The sequence below is a fragment of the Argiope bruennichi genome, chromosome 1 (genome assembly GCF_947563725.1).
Source record: "Argiope bruennichi chromosome 1, qqArgBrue1.1, whole genome shotgun sequence".
Lineage (NCBI taxonomy): Eukaryota > Metazoa > Arthropoda > Arachnida > Araneae > Araneidae > Argiope > Argiope bruennichi.
The window spans coordinates 28,136,306-28,156,989 of record NC_079151.1 but is presented as its reverse complement, the minus strand read 5'-3'; the positions used below and the strand labels follow the sequence as shown (position 1 = coordinate 28,156,989).

The 20,684-nt window shown below is 31.5% G+C and overlaps 1 protein-coding gene across 1 annotated transcript in view; it reads left to right on the top strand.

Moving 5' to 3' along the window:
• Nucleotides 1-18,387, top strand: part of LOC129986387 (B-cell lymphoma/leukemia 11A-like) — a 112,861-nt gene extending 94,474 nt beyond the window's left edge. The window contains exons 2-3 of the mRNA XM_056095379.1: nucleotides 2,050-2,343; nucleotides 8,154-18,387. Coding sequence (XP_055951354.1) covers nucleotides 2,050-2,343; nucleotides 8,154-10,207 — 2,348 coding nt within the window. The 3' untranslated portion in view covers nucleotides 10,208-18,387. The remainder of the gene's footprint in view (nucleotides 1-2,049; nucleotides 2,344-8,153) is intronic.
• Nucleotides 18,388-20,684: the final 2,297 nt, after the last annotated feature.

Sequence of the window (20,684 nt, the reverse complement as noted above, 5' to 3'; positions counted from 1 at the left end):
ACCGGAAGAAGGAAAACAAGCTGTGGGGGTCGATCCAGTCACACCTAAAGTTGGGCATCTTATTCCTTTCACTAACACGCAACAGAGGGTTGATTTTTTTTTATCCCCCTCCTTCTTCTTATTCCGAATTATAATGTTGATCCTGCTTTTGCTTCAGTTGTAATAACGGGTACTCTTCCCAAATCTAGAAACTAATAACAAAGGTAATCTGAAATATTTCCTTGAACTTTGTGAACATAAAACACATGTCGAATGTAATTTTGAACGTGCCCAAAAGAGAATTTCATTATGAAGTCTAGCTACAAAAATTCATCAGATTTTCTAAAAAATTAAAAAAAAATAAACATTTAACCCCTTGACATACGAATTTAATTTCCTAATTAGATGACACATCCTATTCTGAACATCTGTTATTTTGATTCTTATAAAAGGAGCATTTGATATATTAAAGCATTTAAGTGATTTTTACATTTTTAAATACTTAATTCTGTCCCTTAATTGCAGATTTAAACTAAAAAATTCAGTAATTCGAAGCTCATGTCGGATACACCATTGCGTGCGAATGAGTTAGATAAAAAAATCTAAAAGCAAGGAAATATTAAACATTTGCAAATAAATAAATATAAAGCAGAATCGGAATAATGAAGCATTAAAATAGGTTGTCCCCTCCCCCCCCCCTAATTTTTTTTAGAAGTTTATTCATTTTTATTCAGATTGATTTTATTGGTGGGAGAATGGAATATATTCTGTATGTTTTAAAAGTTGGAATGGTAAATTCTTCTGAAAATTTAAATTTTACTTCAAAATGAAGACGGCTTTACATAAAGTCGAATTTTAGATTTGTGTATCAGACACTGTAAAAAAATTATTACTTTTAATTGTAAATGTAGTTTTTGGAAAAATTCTTCTTCCCAACTTTTACTATGCTTTGATAAAGCAATATAGTTTAAAATAGTAAAGCCAAAATGCACGAAATGATTTTTTTAGTTCCCAATTTCATTACTATATTCATTTGAAAAACAATTTGAGTAATACGTTTGTGTATCTTCTATCCCAAAGCTGTTTTCTTTGTATTTTCGTAATAATTATTTTTGATATTTATGTCTATTTACGTTTTTATACATACTGATACAGTTAAGACCAGGGTTTTTTTTTATTAATATCATAATCTATGTATCTAAAACGCGTATGTAGACTCAAAATTAGGCCTAATTTTTAATCGCCGTTTGGCAACAGCTTGCATGTTCAATACATGCTTTTTGTCATAAAATTATTACCAAATATTTGTCTTTTAACAATAGTTAACAATACGATCTCTAGCATTTATTTAATTATAATTTTTAAGTTTAAAATTTAGATGAAAATTCCATAAAATTTTGTTCAGGTATGTTTAGTCCAGAGAAGTAATAAAAAAATATAATAATTTGCTCTTTGTGAAATTCTCTTATTTGATGGTAATCAAATAATAATTTCAAGAGAAAGTATATGACAAAAATTACTTAATAATGCATATTATATGACGAAAATTACTTAATATTACATGACAAAATTACCTGATAGTACATATTTCATGACAAAATTACCTGATAGTACATATTTCATGACAAAATTACCTGATAGTACATATTTCATGACAAAATTGCCTGATAGTACATATTTCATGACAAAATTACCTGATAGTACATATTTCATGACAAAATTGCCTGATAGTACATATTTCATGACAAAATTGCCTGATAGTACATATTTCATGACAAAATTACCTGATAGTACACATTTCATGACAAAATTAACTGACAGTGCATATTTCATGACGAAAATCAACTGACAGTGCATATTACATGACGAAAATTACCTAATCGTGTAGATTATACGATGAAAATTACCTAATAGTGCATATTTCATGACGAAAATTAACTGACAGTGCATATTACATGACGAAAATTACCTAATCGTGTAGATTATACGATGAAAATTACCTAATAGTGCATATTACATGACGAAAATTACCTAATATTGCATTCTCACAGTTATAAATGTATTTTTCAGGTGAAGCGGACTCGGTGGATATTCTGACATGCGGTGTTTGCAGGAAGGACTTCCCTCTCGCGGACATCGTCCGCTTCATCCAGCACAAAGTTCAGCTGTGCAACAAAGAGAACTGCCTCAACATCTACGAGGACAGCGAGGACAGCCTCGATCCAGCTGTCCTCGCTGCAACCGCCATCAAGAGTGAAGAGGTGGACACCCAGAACGAGGACTCCCTCGTCTCGTCTTCCTCTCTCCTCAGAAAAAACTTAACAGCCAAAGATACCTCCGCCAATACAAATGGCAATAACCTAGGTGAGTGCTCGCCCATACCAGCTTCTGAAAACCACTCTTTTGATTCATTTCTGTGGTGTGTTGGGAACCGCGAAGATGATGCTAACATACAAGCATACGTAACATACTGTTACATTTGCTCAGCCATTAGATATTCATTTTGATCCTTAAATTTGAAGTCTTTGCCAAGGAAATTTAAAAAGGGAAAAAGAAATCGATTGTTTCAATTCAAAGATTTTAAATTATATTTAGGAATGAAATGCCTTCTGATTTAAAAATTGAATTATATACTATATTTAAATATGTAAAATAAACACTGCAATGTTCGATATTATTTGGAACTTTTAGAAAAAAATGAAGATTATACATATTTCCTACTCTGTGTACAGTTTCACGATAAAATATTGGAATATTTCCTTCTGAAGTAACAAGACTTAAGGGAACTTGAGGGGAAAAAAAGACACAGAACTGTACAGATTTAATTAGCTTAAAATAATTCAACTGTAATCTTTTTTCGAGATTTTTATTTTGACTTTCGAATAAAAATGAATGAATTCTATAATGTTAAGCTATATTAGCTATACCTTTAAACATTTATTTAATAATTTTTTTAACAAAATTTCAGTTGTAACATCGTAAAAATTATTCAACATAATTTGAAAATTCAAACTTTCTTACGGTATTTAATTAAGTATTGTTGCATTTATACGGCCAATGAAAAATGTGAAAACTTTCTATTTATTTATTAAGCTGATATGGTTTCAAAAATTTGAAAACTCATTTCTAGATTATGATATTGATTGTTATGAGGGTAATTTTCTTTATCGCCAATACTCACTTTACTGTGAGGTAATCCCAAGAGCATAATCTAATCCACCCTCTTTCCCCGTTCGAGTTCGATGTGCATCAAATTAACATTTCTCATAAAGGGCTGACTCGATCGATTATCAGTCTTGCGTCTGAAGTTATCTTTTGGGCAGCATTACACAGCGAAACCTGATTTTTGAAACAGTTTCGAAGCTATGTTTTGAACCCTTTGCACTCGAATGTTGACTCTCAGGTACCAATCAAGACGGTGCATCATTTTGACGCTTTAATTTATATTTCTATTTTGATTGTTAAAAATATCTGCAGAATGGTAAAAAGATGTAGATTAATTTTTCGGGGAAATTCGACTTAAAACAATTATATATATATTGGAATGAAGATCATTATGATCCGTACAGTGGAAGCAAGAGGATCCATGTTTTCAGGAACATTTCTTTAATATCACATTTCACACAAAACATGAAGACAAGACATTCACGCGCACACCTTAACAGAACAGCATCATCTCTCATTACATTTACAATCGCAATGCACCATGGGAAGCGTACCTAATTAGGTATCGCCATCTATTATCCAAAAGAGAAGATAGAGTAATTAAACTGCTTCAATATTTATTTTGGAACAATAAACAAGACCTTGCATCAAGTGAATAATTATGCATCGAATTACTTTTCCGGATGCAAAGGGTTAATATGTTACTATTCATTCTTGGTTATATTTTTCAAATGTTAAGAAGATTCGAAAACAAAGCAGATTTTTCATTTGTATAAGTTTTTGTGAGTATTTTTTTTTAAAGGAATGCATTTAAATGTTTTTAGAAGCTTAACTTTTGAGGATAGGCAAAATTTGATGAAATCAGTTAAATTTTTAAATGTTAAAAGTAGGGATTTTTTTCAAGGAAAAATTGAGAATTATTTATCAAGTTGCTAAAATATTTTGCGATTGTTACTGTAAATCACTAGTGGAATTAGCAGCTAAATAATAATCTAGAGTTGAAAGCTGGTCGGTTATGAAAAAAAATATTGTTAACTTAGTAATTGCTAGGTAAATTTGTTAAAACAGATCTGTGAATTATAAAATATTAACGTTTTAACAGCTGTAATTGGTCAAATTCTTATCTTTGCATTACAGTCACTTTGCTGTTATGGTATTTATAAGCATGAAGCTTGTATTTAAAAAGAAAACAATGCGTTTTAAATAGGTGCTCATTGCTCAGTCATGGATAATAATAAATAAATTAAAATAAAATGTTCGCAAAATTGCTAAAACAAATGGTTACTCTATATAAATCATTAACATGTCTATTAAATTAAAATGAGAAACAAAACTGACCAGTTTATTAAAAAAAGAGGCGTATTTCCTACCTATATCCAAGAATTTTCTGCGATAGTAATTTTACCAAAAAAATTAATAGTCACGTTTTCATCATGGCGATCTATTTACATTACTATTTTAAAGCAAATAAGTTAATCTTCGAATCTGAATATGTATTTGCATTTGAAAATAGTATTAAATATCGAACACTGCAAGCAGTATCTCAAGGAAAAGAAGATGATGGAAATCAACAGTCCGACCTTGAACACATCTGGAACGTTCAGTGCGCATGTGCGATTGTAGGGGCTTTGGAGCTAGAGCTCGGACCCAAGTTTGATAGATGATGCATTATTTGCGCTCTGCCACCAGCGGTGGAACTTCCTATTCAACAATTCAATATACGGCCCGCGCTTAAGGGATACGTGGTAATACTGAAAAAATAAAAAGATAAAATATCTAATTTTACAGCGATGTCCAAAAGACAAGTTCGCAGATTGGCGCCATTCCCGCCCACGTTTCCAGCCATTTATCCCTTTCTTTGTCGCCAACAAATATATTACAATATTGTATTGTACCCTGCAGTGTTGTGCAAAACCGTTTAATATTGTGTAATATTATATTACTTAGATTATTTGTATCCTATTTGCAATTGATGAGAATTACAGATTCTTGTATGAAATTATCATATTTTATGTTTAATATGCAACATTTTGCATAAAATTCCTTATTGTAAATATACTAAAACCTATTTTTCTTTAAAATGGTCTTAGAAACCAATGATTTCCACTTTTATGTTTCCTACGTGAAAATTTAATATTATTATTACAAAATTTAAGCTTAAAATTCACGAAAGTCTCTTAAAGTTATAAAATGCCCATTTAAATCAATATTTCTCTTCGAATTTCATTGTAGCAGTATCATTTAATGTTCTAGCTGTGATGAATATGTTATTATTTAAAATTAACTTCCGAACGTAATCTATCACATGAATCTATAAAATTATTTTATAGCGGTTGCATTACTCTATCTTCTCTTTTGGATAATAGATGGCGATGCCTGATGAGGTACGCATCCGATAGGGCATTGCGATTGTAATTATAATGAGATGAGATGAGATGATGCTCTGTTAAGATGTGCGCACATTAATGTTTTGTCTTGTCTTCATGTTGTGTGTTTGTTTTGTGTGAAATGTAATCATTAAAGAGATGTTCTTTAAAACTTGGGTCCTCTTGCTTCCACTGCGTGGATCATAATGATTTTCATTCCACCACATATTCTCTCTTTCATTTTTTTCCATCTATAATTCAAAAGAGAAGATACAGTAATGCAACTGCTACAATTTTTGATAATATCTAATATGGTTTTCGTACCAGAATTTTGGAACAAATTTGAACTGTATAATAGTAAAATAAAATTTATTCCTGATGTTTAAAAAATGTTCAAAATTTGCCATTATATCCTGATATTTTCCTGGGACACAAATAATTTTCCAAAATTATTAATTGATAAAAAACAGAGAAAACCTTGCAAGGATTTTAATATGTATTATTCAAATAAAAATTATTTTTGATATTTAAAAAAATTGTTCAAAATTTGAACTTTTATTTGTATTTCGTTGTATTATATCGGAATACTTTTTCAAATTATTAATTTATAAAAAGCAGAGAGAGAAACCTTACAAGGACAGTTTTCTTTACTGAAAAAGAAGAAAAAAAATTAGAATGTAAAAATAATTAAATTTGTCCTTGGCTCAGATGATTTTATACACAAATGCTAAAAATTACCAAACATAGTGTTTATCACACCCTGTTTAACTATAATTTCGTTCGCCTGTAGGCCTACATTTGAAAATATATCTTCCCAAAATTCTTTTTGTGAGATTTTGAGTTCATCGCGTTTCCCGGGATCCAAAATGGTCGATCGAGAATCCGAGGAGTAGACAGATTTCTGATCCTTCAGTGAGGCGGAAATGAAAATAGAAATCGTTTTTTCTTCATTAAGATCCGTTTTGCAGATGCGAGAGGCACAGATAGGGGGTCGCCGGCTCGGGATTTGTGTCTGAGGGGATGGACGAGTCACCGACCGACATTGATGGATGCCTTCTGATGACCAGAAATTCTCTACACTTTCATTTTCCGAAACTTCCTTTTTTTTCCCTGTTTACTTCATTTTGAGCTCTTTTTCATGATCCTTCCTCGTCTTTATTCGATAACTCGAGTCATCCATTTTCTGCGATGGTGAAATTTCAGGCTCTGCTGGATGACGCATGCAGCTGTGGGTTATTTTGTATTTCGACTGACCCATATCTCTCTCTCCATACCCACAGCTCGAAACTTCAGGACTCCCTGTGTATTCTGAACTAGTATTTTCTGTTTGTATCTCAATAAATGCCAGTCTCTTTAAAAGCTTTCCTCTTTCCTTCCCCAATAAAAGATTTTAAAATACATATATGCAAGCGATAATAGTGTACACAGAAAGAAGAATTCTTCGCTTAATCGTATTCTTTAAAGCTCAGATGATGTCAATTTTTTTATTTTTGAATTCTTTTTAAGCCATAATTAGAAAATGAAATAACATATCCTATGTGGAACGGCCTAAAACAAAACTTGTCTGCTAGCAACGCAGCCTAGGCTTTTATACATTCGAGACAGACATTTCCTTTCTTTTGGTAAAAAAAAAAAAAAAAAGTAATTCTATGGTGTTTGTAATATATTTCGCACTGCTAAATCCATGTCAAACAATTTAAATCAGTTATATCATATGAAACCATATCCTATGAATTTATTAGCTATGATTCAGAAGAGATTTGCGAAAGGAAGGAATAAAGTAAAGCTTAAAATTAGTTGTTGTTGCTAATTCCCCTTGTATTGAACACCAATTCAAACCAAATCCGAAGATCGGGGGTGAGAGGGTTGCAGTAGCTTCTGAGAGTAAAGACCCCCGAGCACTTGAGGGTAGATTCTGACTTATAGCTCATATGAAGATGACACTAACACTCGCTAGCACAACTCCTTTTTATAGGGAAGGGGGCTCTTTCACACGCCTCACAGATAGAACACGGGGTAAAGAAAAATCATACCCGAACCAAGACTCGAATCTGAGACGCCCAGATCACGAGGAAGACGCACTCCCCCTCCCCAGGCCAGGTAGCTGGCAGAATTAGTTAATTGTAATCTCCATAATGGTAGATATCTGCAGATTACATGTTTCATATTTTAATCGATTCTAAATTGGATTTTTTAAGGTATCACTAAATTGAATTATTTTGTATGGTTTCCACATGTATACCATTTTGATTTTATACATTCATTTAGATATCCGTGATTTTCTTCCCCCTTCCAAATTAACTAATATTTGCTACTCACGGCTATTTTACAAGTAAAAATTTTTTCTGTGAATAACTTGAGATATTAACAGGCGCTCACTTTTATTGTATGTTGTTACAAGCGCAAAATTTAATTTTTTTCCTTCTAAAAGATTCACATACGCATAATGCATATTTTGCATAATTTAAAACATTATGTTCTGAAGAATTAATGGCAAAACATATTGTAGAGTAATTTCAGAATAATAGATACATTTAATCTCTAAAAACTCTTAAAATTTTTGATTTGCGATTTCATTTTCGTATGTATTTTCTTTTATAAAAAAAATTATAAATTGTTTTAATTATTCTATTTTTTTTTCAGAGCCACGCTCTTACATATGTTCGACGTGCAAGCAGAGCTTAACATCAGCATGGTCGCTGATACTCCATGTCCAAAACCTCCATGGTCTCAGCATTTGTGTGGACTTGAATTCTTCAAACGACGAAGCATTAGAAAAACCTGTTGATACTTCATCCGCCCTGCATCACTCTTTCGGTCTTCGAGCCCCACTTTTAGAACGCCAAATAGACCCTGTGCCCCTCTTTCCCCGCAACTCTAGTCAGGAACTGCGTCTAGATCTCATCGGAAAGTCTTCCACGAACGGTCCAATTCCTTCTATCACATCTCCTCCACTCTTAGAACCCCCTCAGCTTTCCAACTGTGAACCCATGCAAGATTTTTATTCCCAGAGGCTGAGGGTTTTGGCCGGAGCTACAAGTCCAAATACCTCATCAACGCCTCGAAAGCTCCTTCAGCCTTCCTTTAAAGCAATCCTCAACAATACGAAGACGAGTCCCCGTGCTTCCACACCTCCCGAGTCATCTTCGAGCCCTCCTGAAAAATCACAGTGCAACACTCTAAATTCCTCTGCCTCGTCTACCACGAGTGATCATAAGCAGTCTCCTTCTGCCAAAAATAGACTTTGTGAGTATTGCGGCAAGTCATTTCAGTTTAAAAGCAATCTCATCGTGCACCGAAGATCACATACGGGAGAGAAACCATTTAAGTGCCACATTTGCAATCACGCTTGCACTCAGGCAAGCAAGCTCAAAAGACACATGAAAACTCATAGGGGCAAAAACTTGCCCACCGACAAAACACCACAATCCACCACGGAGAAAGATCGCAACAACGAAGAGAGTAAGGGTTCGAAAAATACTTCGAACGACAATAAAGCGAAAAATAATAGTGATAAACATACGAATGGCGATGGCGATTATGGCTCCGATGATGGAGATGATGAAGAGGTAGACGTAGAGGAAGAGGAGGCAGAGGACGAGGAGGAAGTCAACGTTGACTGCGTCGAAGATGACGATTGTCCGAAAGAAAATGGCGAAGGAAATTTAGTCATTGATCAGTCTCATGACGACGATGAGGCCATGGTTGCAGAAGACCTGACAAAGAAACCTCTGAACAACGGCATCGGATCCGGCAAGAACGGAGACGCCTTGAAATCTGAATCGTATGATAAATTAGCTGTTAAGCAGTCTATAGTCAGCGAATTCATGGAAAAGATAGGATTTGCCCGAATACCTCAGTACAATGAAGCCTATAAACAAGCCCTCAAAGAAAGTTCATATCGGAATTCTATCAAAGAAGAACGCTGCTCCTCGGGTACCGACGGCAGTGCATCTAATGATGCCACCAGTCACCACAGCTACGACGTCTTGCCTTATCACGTGGAAAGACCTCCTCGTGATGGCAGTCGTAGCGCCGGACAGTCTCCGCTCAACTTCTCGTCCGGAATGTTAGTCGGCCTTGATCATTCGCTCAATACGAAACGCATGCGGTTGGATGAACAGTGGAAGGACAAAGAACGAGAAGGGAACTTAATGTATGCTGGTGTTTGGTACCCGCGGATGGAGCAGCAGGTGAGGTCGCTGAGAGAAGTGTACAACTGCGACGACGGTGCTACACACCACAACAAGAAGTCATCTTCGGAAAGTGCCTTCAATCCTGGCGATAACGGCCGGACCTCTATGAGCCCGCTCCCAGGCCCGAGCTCTGCCCTCGCCATCTGTCTCGGTAAACCCAAAGATCAGCAACAGCGCAGAAACGACACTTGCGAATTTTGCGGCAAAGTGTTCAAGAACTGCTCAAACCTGACTGTCCACCGTCGCTCGCACACGGGCGAAAAGCCCTACAAGTGCGAGTTGTGCAGCTATGCTTGCGCCCAGAGCTCCAAGCTGACTAGGCACATGAAAACGCACGGCAGACTTGGGAAAGACGTGTACCGGTGTCGGTTCTGCGACATGCCTTTCTCGGTTCCGAGCACTCTCGAAAAACACATGCGCAAGTGCGTCGTCAGCCAGAGTGGGGGATCGCCCTATGTCATGTCCGAGAGGGACTCGGACTCCAAAGAAATGACCACTTAAACCCCCTAAGTCACATATGGCAAGGAAACATTGGAGCATTTGTCACCCTAAACACCAAGATTTTAAGACTAATGAATTACAATTGTCGGATGTAGAAACAATAATTATTCACCCGGTAATGAAGTCCCAGTTAAAAATTGCGTTTTACGAAGAATTTTCATGTTTTTTTTTTTAATTCAAATATTATTGCCTGTAAAAGAAAACCGATAAATAATTTATCTCCTAAGAAAGCTTTTGAAGCATTACATAAAATTCAATTTCTGAAATGAAATTTATTATTTAAATATAATTAAGGAAAATTTTATTTTTTAATTATTATTTTTCTAAAGAATGTATTTGAAATTAATGCAGTTTTATTATTTAAAATATCATATCGGTTATTTTTTAATTCTCATTGTGCTTTCTTTGGGTTTGTTCCCACAAAAAATTTCAGAATTCATTCAAATTCCTCCAAACACAGATATGGATCTCGAACATGTGCGCCAAATGTTCCTTTGGCGAATGTAGAAAGAACATGTGCGCCAAATTTTCCTTGCCATCGATAAAACGCTCAAACGTTTTTATCCATTATGTAGAAAGTTGTTATTTATCATTTTGAAGTCCCGAGACATAACTTTTTTTGTTCTAAAGTCTGTACTGATTTCTATGTCCAAGACCATGGTATTAAGAAACTTCTGTAGAAAACTTTTTACTTTGAACATTTACAAAAATTCTGTGGTGCCAAAAAAAAGGAGTGTATGTTTCTTGTTATTGAATGGATAAAAAACTGATACATTTTACAAATTTCTTTCAAAGTTATGGCGTACTTATCAAGACAGGCTCGGTTCCGGAGGACGATTCACAGATTGCGCTATTTTGTAAATTCAGCTTTTAAGGGTCAATTTTTTTTAAAAAAAAAATCGTTTTGAGTATTGCTATTAGAAATCTGGTATGATTTTTGTGTTTTTTGTTACGTGTTTACATTTATCTTGTGTTATGTATTAGCTAATTCCCACCTCAGGAATATAGGTACTTAGAAAATATTTAAATTTACTGCTTGTATAAGGAATGGTTCTAATAAGGAATCAAAGTATGTCAATCACTTCGGATCATCACAATATCTAGAAGTGAAGATTTTTTTAAAAACTATCCGAACTAATATATTCGTTTACAATAAATAGCTTACCAAAAAAATTGGTTCGTTCAATATTAATAACCATCTAAATGGTTCGGTTCACTTCATTTTCTTAACACTACGATATACAGCTGCATTATCTTTAAATGCAATATTGTGGTACTTATTTGAAGTCCGATTTGTTTGCTGCGTCCATATTTATCAATAAAAGTTACTTAACAGATTTTTGGTTAATGTTACTGTTTATAGTTTATTGTTACTGTCATTCGATCATAGCTGAAAATTATGAGTCCCATTATTGCTCTCCAGGATAAATACTTCATTGTAATTAATCATTGAAATTATCTCGCTAGAAATTATATATAAGGGAATTAACTTTTAAATGTTAAAGTCAATGAAATAATGCGTATTTGTGTAAGTTTTTGAAACAATCTTCACTTCTAGATGGCTTTTACATCATTCTACAATATATCATAACAAGATTAATGATGCGCTGAAATGAAGTTACCCACATTAAAATCTCTCCAATCTAAATAATTGTAAATACATTGTGATGTCTTCATGTGATGATGCTCTAATCCACCTCATTGTCTATCAATTTTGTGCGAGCTTTAGAAGTCGGACGCAAAAAGATGTGATATTAAATGCGTAACCTCAAACCGATGACAAATTTTACATCCATAAGTATTTTAAAGGAGGAGCCGTGGCTTCGCCAGATTGGCTCCATACAGTATTATCATGCCGAGATATGAAACGGTATTTAGTTGCCAAATTAGAAATATGCTAGGAAATATCTCTATAGAGATAAGTTATTTTTCTTCCCGTTGTTCGATTAGTTACGGCAGCGGCAGTTAGTGAGTTTATACATGTCTTTACCTCCATAAGAGAAAAATTGCTATAAGCACAGAGTTAGAACCCATGTTAAGTGAGAAAAGTGTAGGAATGCTACATTGTTAGAGTTGAATGAAGGCGAAAAATATTCTCTTGGTGGAGGAATTTCTCATCATGCATGAAAAAAAAAATTAATTTCCCTCGAATCATATTATTATACTATCCTTTGATTGCTATCAGGACGAAAGCTGGCAAGGCTTAGCCACCAAACTGAATATTGAAATTGTTTTAAAAAAACGACTTTTACAGTTATGCATGAGAGCGTTGAATCATTCTTATTAGTACTTAATAATCCAACAAATTTAGAGCTAGGTCCTGGTAGCAATGGAAGTGTGTATTTTGTTTAAAGATGACCAACAATAAAATGTATGTGTTCTAGCATTTTACAGTAATTAATACTTTTCTTCATCTTAATCATTGATAACTTAAAAGCTGTAAATCTTGAAAAGTAATATTTTAATTAAATTGATTTCCTCTTTCATACGTAAAACATATTTTTGGAAGTCTTGGACTTTCAAAATTAATCTGTGTGTTTGACTATATGTTTACAAGAATATATAAAAAGCCCTTTAAGCTTCAGATAACTCTTCCCTTGTGAATGTATATTACTGTTTTGTATATATCCAAGTGCCTGTGCTAAACGTTGATTAGAAGCGTTTTGTGGTTAAAAAAAATGTGATTTGTTTCCCAAATCGCATCTAAAAGTTTTTTTGCTATGTATTTTAATTTTATAGTATTGCACATGACTCAGTATTCTTACACAAATAATGATTAATGTGTATCGTGTGTTGTTGGTTACCATCTCTCATGTATACCTCAAAAATAAGCAGGGTATTTAGTTTAGAAGCTGAACTAAACAGTCTTTTTCTAATTGTTATACCATCTAATTCAAGTATTTTCTCTTCTGAGAATATTCGAGATTTCTTATATTGTAACGCGATTTTTTTTTTCTTTTTACGATAAAAAAAAAACGTTCAAAGATGTATAAAAAAGTCCTTCATGCTGTCTCTTTCAGCTTTTGAAAATGCCCTGCTAACATATTAATATTAGCTATAATAATGAATGACTTCATCACTAGTGTAGTGTCTGAAGTCTACCCCATTTCTATACAATCATTTGTGGTATGTAACTTCAAATACAGAAGGGAATTTTGAATAAGCAAATATTGCATTGCAGAAATTCGAGTCGAAGTTGCTTTCATGTTGGGTATAAGATATCTGATCAGTAAATGAATGTTGTTTACATATTAACGTTTGACAGATTCTTACATTAGACGCTCTTGAATATAGAAAGTTTGTTTTGAAAGAACATCTTCGACTCGACGTTGCTAACGAAACATATCTGTGAAAAAATTAACCTGCCAATAATGGATAGGTGTGCTCAGTGTATTTTTTGCTTGTTATTCATTTCACTCAATAACCTCAGATGAACTCAAGGGATAAAAATTGCTTACATTCTGCAGCATTCTGTGCTTTTAATTGATTTCGAATGGAAGTGACGTTGTTCAATCATATGTAAATACAACGATTTTTATTGAATTTTTAAATGTTGAAGTTTTGAAATAGATGTAGTACCTCTGTATTTACCAATAACTAATTTCACTAGCTTTATTTATTGATTTTTATACAAAAAAAATAATTTGTATTAATATCGTTTCTGATAAATATATATCTGTTTAATTTTTAAGTTAAAGTTATTTAAATCTGGATTTATTTCTTAACATTTTACTTTCAATTCTTACTTTATTAGCGTGTAAAGGTGTTTTTTTTTTTTTTTTTTTTTTTTTTTTTTATCAACGTCTTTCTCTTCGAAACAACCTCATTCTTGCAGAATTGAAACTTCTCTACCTCTCTCTCTGCCAATGGCTTTGGACAGTTATTCACTCTTTACAATTTCTATGGAAATTCTAAAACCTGAAGGTACCTCATACATGAGAAAAATAAAAATTTTATTCTTAATTCACATACGGGTACTATTAGGACTTTAAAGTAGTATTTCTCAGATTTCTTTCTTTTCTGTCAATTGCCAGATTTTAAATGTTTCATAATAATAATAATAATATTTAAAGAAGCTTAAACTGGAAACTGTTTGGAGGCACTGTTTTTAAAATGAAAATTTTGTGATTCAAAAATTCTATACTAAATGTTGAAATAACTTAATCTCATTTAGATGGCAATATTAATAATTTTATTTTCAACTCTGTTTAAATAAAATAGCAATAATCTTTGATAAATTTTGTTATACCATCGTGTCATTATAATTATACGAATTTCATTCTTTATGTAAAATATATAAGCATGATATTTTAGGTGAAGATAACTTTAAAAGGACGGTGGACTCCGTTAGACACTTTTGCATATTATTCACTTACGGTTGTGTCATTTCTTATGCATATGTATTAAAATATAAATATGTTAAATTTCATAAAAAAATATTTTAAAACTAAATATATTATTTTTAAAAAAAATTTAAAAGATATATAATTTTAAAAAATTTTCAAAATATTCCAGGCGATTTAATTTTTAATTTTTTTCTATTTTTTTATTACCCAATTTAAATTTGTTTGGAACAAAACTTTGCATAATTTTTGTAATTCCAATTAAATGCTAATTTTTTAGAAGTATTTTTATGCACACTTACTAAATTTTCATAGGAATTTTATTTTTCTGAACTAAAATTGACTTTAATGATCTAAAAAAAGCTCCAAACATAAAATGCATACGCTATTTTCTTCTAATGTTTGACCAAAATCTTTATGATATATTTCATTTAATTTCTTCAAAAATTAAGACATTTGGAACATTTCAATTAAAATCTAATTACAATATCATTTTGAGAAAAGTCACTAAGATGTAATGTACTTTTTTTTTTCTTTTAACCTTTCAAATATTTATTCTATTGAGCAACACATTTTATAACGCTATTTTAGTTGAATATAAACATGTATTTTAGTGATGAAATGATAAAAATAAAATTGTATGTTTTCATCCATTTTTGCTTATTTCAAAGTCCACTGCTCCCTTAAAAAATATCTACCTCAAAAGTAAAATTTCATTTTTCAGTGCTTTTAGCAGTTTTCATTTTAAGAGTCTTGTTTTGGAGACATTAACTGTTCCAACAATTTTAGTAAACATTTGTAACCACTGTATGTCATAAAGGTAACTTATACGACACCAAATATGCATAGCTATGTTTTTAATAACATCAGTTTGTGAAGGTCGTTCTAAACGCTTCACCGACAATTTAACTCATGTTTTAAATTTACAAATGAGTATTTTTTATCTTTACTGTTTCAAATGTACCGTTTATTACTTGAAAAGTATGCAAAGCATACAACCTCAGATGTGTATCGATATGTAATAAATAGAAAAGAAAAAAAAAGACTACGTCTTACAATCGTTGTACATACCTCAGGCAGTCTTTACCTCACTTCCAAAGTGGCCTGACTGTTTTAAAGAATTGCACACACATACGTATTACCTCGGATTTTTAGAAACCACCTAGAAATCAATCAGATGAAAAAAAAATTGTCTAATGTTTAGAATTTAGAATAAGATATTTTTTCAAATGTTCTGAACATTATCTTTTCTTCAATATGTAATTTTTAATTATGACTATTTTAATGATAACAATGTCAGTTTTGTGATACTGCATTGTTTCATACAAAATTTATATTGCATTAATAATTATCACTTTTTTCTGTGTTCTGAGGCTTTATTTATCATTAAGTTTCGTTCATTTCATTTGGCATCTTTTATGTAGTGGCGTCTTTATGTCCTAGCTGGTTGTGCCTACCGTCTTCCTGCAGTATTTATTTTCCAGCATAAGCCTTTAATAGATCAATAAAGCAATAATTGAATGGCAAATAAAAGTTAATCCGTGCTTATTAATCAGGAACAAATATTCTTTGCTTTCTTTTCTATCTTTAAAAAAATATAGTGCCGTAAAAAGGTAAATTCGGGACCTGGTTTGATATTCCAGAGACCGAGAGATCATCAGATAAAACCATATTTATTTATTACAATTTATCAATAATTTCAAATATAAATATTTGGTTATGATTAATTTTAATTGTATATATGGATTTTTTTTATCCTCTTTTGTTTAATTGGTTGATAAACTGAGATTTTTGACTTTTGATTACAGCAAATCTGTTTCGAAAATATTTAATTGCAATAAATAAATACTTTTTTGTAAAAGTACTTTTATACATTAAAAATCTATGAATAATTATTAAATTAATATAATTTTTAAAAGTAAGGTTTATTATTTAAAAAGCAAACTATTATAATTTTAAAAGTTATATCATCCCTAAAGAAATGATATGTGATACTCATTGCAATGAATCCACCACTGAAGACAATGTACTCATTTTTGACGCCATTGCATAAACGATTCATTTTCATTTCCGAAGTGTATTGTAATGTTTTGTATGCTATTTTGAAGTATTAATGTTCATAATTTGATCTTTTTTTTTATATAATTCGAATATCCATATTTGAATACTTTGATATCCTTGAGCCACCTGTATGATTTAGGTTTTTGTAAATATATATATATATTACGAGAAACAATATTTAATGTATATTGTCCTTTTCCGAAAAGGAATTGCCAGCCAAGCTGTCAGTTGCCAGTAAAGCACTTGGCCGAGCGCCGGTGAATTCATTTCTTTTTGAATGTGTTTGTCAACTTTTTAGTATGTGTCTGTATGTGTGTGATGTGTCATTGTACAGTGTAGCATAATATACCTCAAAGGTACGTCAAGGTCGGGTTTATTTGTTTATGCCGAGACTTGCTTACCGTTTTGGGGTTGAGTTTTGACGAAATTTAAAATCTGTTCTACTGCAAGGGATTGCTCTGCTCTCGGCCATATCGCGATGTGATAGCAGAGTTTTGGAGTCGCAAACGTGTTTAAATGTTTTGCTCAATTCACGATATATATTGTTACATTACTAGTCTTTTGAATTTTAAGCATCTTTGTTTCATCTAGTAGCATAATACATCATTAAATAAATAACGTTTGCGACAGTATTATTTTGAATATTTGGTGTAAGTATTCGTTTGCACATTTGTATAACAATCATTACGTAATGTTCAATTTCAATGATATTTTTTTTGTGACGATACAGTATCTAATACATCGATTTTATTCAAGTTTTAGCAAAAAAAAAAAAAAAAAAAAAAAAAAAAAAAAAATTCGAATAATATTGCAGTATTATGCTGTTGATTCAATAGAAAGGTATAGATTTCACCCGATTTTAATTTTCAGTATAACTATTTTGAAAGGCATTAACATTTAATAATCAAGATTTTATCCATTAATTTTAGAAGTAAAATAAATATAAAAGAACTAATCATTAATTTCTCTTCTTGAAAAATCATATTTTTATTTACCTTAAAAAAAACTTATTTATCGATCTTTTTACCATTTATATCATTAAATTAAGAAACATTAAGAGCATGTGTACTTAATATTATGAATTTTTTAACGAATAATAGTTTTATTTTTCAAAAATAAGTATTTTAGTTATGTATTATGTTTTGGGAAGAAACATTTTCATTAATCATTTTTTAATAGTCATTTTCAGTGAAAAGTGTTTTTTAAATAATTTTTTTTCAAATTTTGAAGTAATAATCATTTTATAATACATTAAATATGACTTATCCACTAATTAAAATAATAGATTATTTACAAATAAGCATTATGTAGTCTAATTAGTTTCAAATGATTTCCATTTTTTCTATTAAATTCATAAAGGAAATTATTAAATAAAATAAGGTCTATATGTTTGAGAATAGAATTATATTTAGTGAATGGCGAGTATCCGTAATCCCTTGCAGCTCTCGTTGCTTGTTATGTGAAATATTTCCTTGAATTTACTAAGTGCCGTTAGATGTTGATTGTTTTTTCAAATTGCACTAATTACATTGTTTGCCTTTATCTTTTGTGTTTTTTAATTTAGTCGGCAAAGTATTGTAACACACTAGGTTGAATGTCTTAGCAATGACTTCATTATTATTTTTTTTTTTTAATTTTCAGCTTTTCTTTGCCAGTATTAGCGTTCAATTTTTTTCCCTTTAACTCACACATGCATTGATTGTGTATATTGATATGTTGTGAAAACAGATTTTATTTATGGATGGAGATTTATAAATTAAAAATGCTTGTAAAACATGATGTTCTTGTCTTGATTTTTTTCTTCTTTTTTTTATATATATATTTCGCCCATTTTTCTCACTAGGTATATTATTGCTATATAGAAGAACTCTTAACTTTTCAACAGAAAGAAGAAATTCAAATATAAATTTAACTATCCCATTTATATTTCATATTAAAATTTCACTTACTAAATATATTATCGTCGGTTTACGTTGAAATCAGTTCTAAAGCTTCTAAAAAAGATAGTGATGGTGAAACATTAGTAATTTACATACTTCAGATGGCGCATTTTTTTGGGGACCTTCCCAGCGATCAAAATTCCATACTGACTGATAATTGCAATTCAATATCATTGCACGCACAATGTGTTACCTTTCTTTTTGGTTCCGAAATTCTTTACACACACTGTGTACAATTCGTCTGGAATATGGAAATTAAACGAGCAGAAAAGGTATAAGTTATCTTCTCTGGCTTGCTGTTAACCAGCCCTCTTTACTAAATTGATGATGTGCGCTTTAATAACAAATTCGAGTGGACTGCTGGAGTTGCTCTTGTAACTTGAATGCAAATGTGAACCAATTTCCTTGAAAAGTCCTTATATTTGAGCTAAATCAAACTTTATAAGAAACGATATGACGGTATCCCAAGGTTATTTTCAGTTACGGAAGTAATCAGTTTTCTCTTTTATTATGATTTCTTGATTTGACTAAATACAAGCCACTGCCATATTAGTTTTTATACCTAGTCAGATCGTATAAAAAAGAGCAGCATAAACTGATAAGACAGGCCCTTTATATGAAGAGTACTAATTGAAATCCAAGAAATCTTGGTTTAAAAAAATGATTTTCGTCGATGAGCTTAACATTGAAATCAACCAACAAAAATTATTCTGTATATAATCATTAAGAATTATGAAACATTTTCACACAGATAGAAGTAAATAAAATGAAGGAGGCTTAAAATTCGATAATTCTAATTCTTAATTAAAAATCATGAAAAAAGAGAATATTTGTTACTTCATTAAAAAAAATATTCAAAAATAGCAAAAAAAAAAAATAAATAAAAAATAAAAAAAAAAAATCCATTCATAGGCCGATAATTTGATAGAAATAAGTCTCATAGGTCCATTTTATTTTATGAAGTATTGTTATCGTCAAAAATTCGAACTCACGATTCTCCACATTTCTAACTCCTCATGAGTAAGAAAAGCATATTTTTTGGCATTATGTTTTTCTGTCTGTAAAAATGATCATTCAAAAACGCAGTGAGTAGAAGGATTAAATTTGGTATATGGACTTTAAATCAAATTTGTAGTGTTCTATTCAAATTCTGAACGAAATTCTTTCATCTGAAGTCTGTCTGGCTCTTCCAATGCTAGTGAACGTGATAATAACAAAACGCAAAGAACTAGATAGATACAATTTGGTACATGACATCTAAAATGTAGATTTTTATCAAAATTCGTACTCAAATATCAAAAAGTTGACTATATGTCGATGTGAATTTTCGCATACATGTGAATGCATTAACTCATAAACGCCGTTACCTAGATCAATGAAATTTGGTATGTTATCTTGTGATTACAAATACTATTTCCATGTCAAATTTTGGCTTCAATCGGCTTCAAAGATTTCACAATACATATTCATGCCATTCATGGATTCGGTAAAAATGTTAAATTCTCGCCAAAGATTTATAACTATTGTTCGCCAATGCTATATAAGACATTCACAGCTTCATGCAAGGTCCACAGTTTTATGTTCCGAAGAGGAGAGAGATAAGACTTCAATTGGAGAATATGCGAGAAAGTCTCGGAGAGAAAACACCCGCTGGCTCTCAGACAAAATGAATGATTTTAAGTTTCCACAGATTTCAGTTTTTTTTTCAGAATGTTATTTTTGATTTTGGAAAAAAAAAGGGGTTTGATTTTATAAAATTTATCATTTTGCGGTACATACTCAAGACTACGAAATTTTAATTATTTAATATAAAAACAAATAACTGTGCATGTTAAAAATATTTATTCAAATAGTGGTTTTCATGTTCTTACTTAAAGAACAAAACATGATGCATAAGACTTCAATAAAAAAAATCAATGAAAACAAGAGAAGATAGTTTTATAATTGAGAATATAAATAGTTAAAAACTCTTAAATAAATGGTAATATACCAGGGATCGAAAATTCCACAGGCATATAAAAAGGAGCGGTGTAGTCTCCTTGAAACTTTCTCGCTTAAGTTATAATAAAGGAGTTCTCCTCTGCTCCAGCATCAGCACTATAGACCATAAGCAAAAGTACCACAAGTACTCAG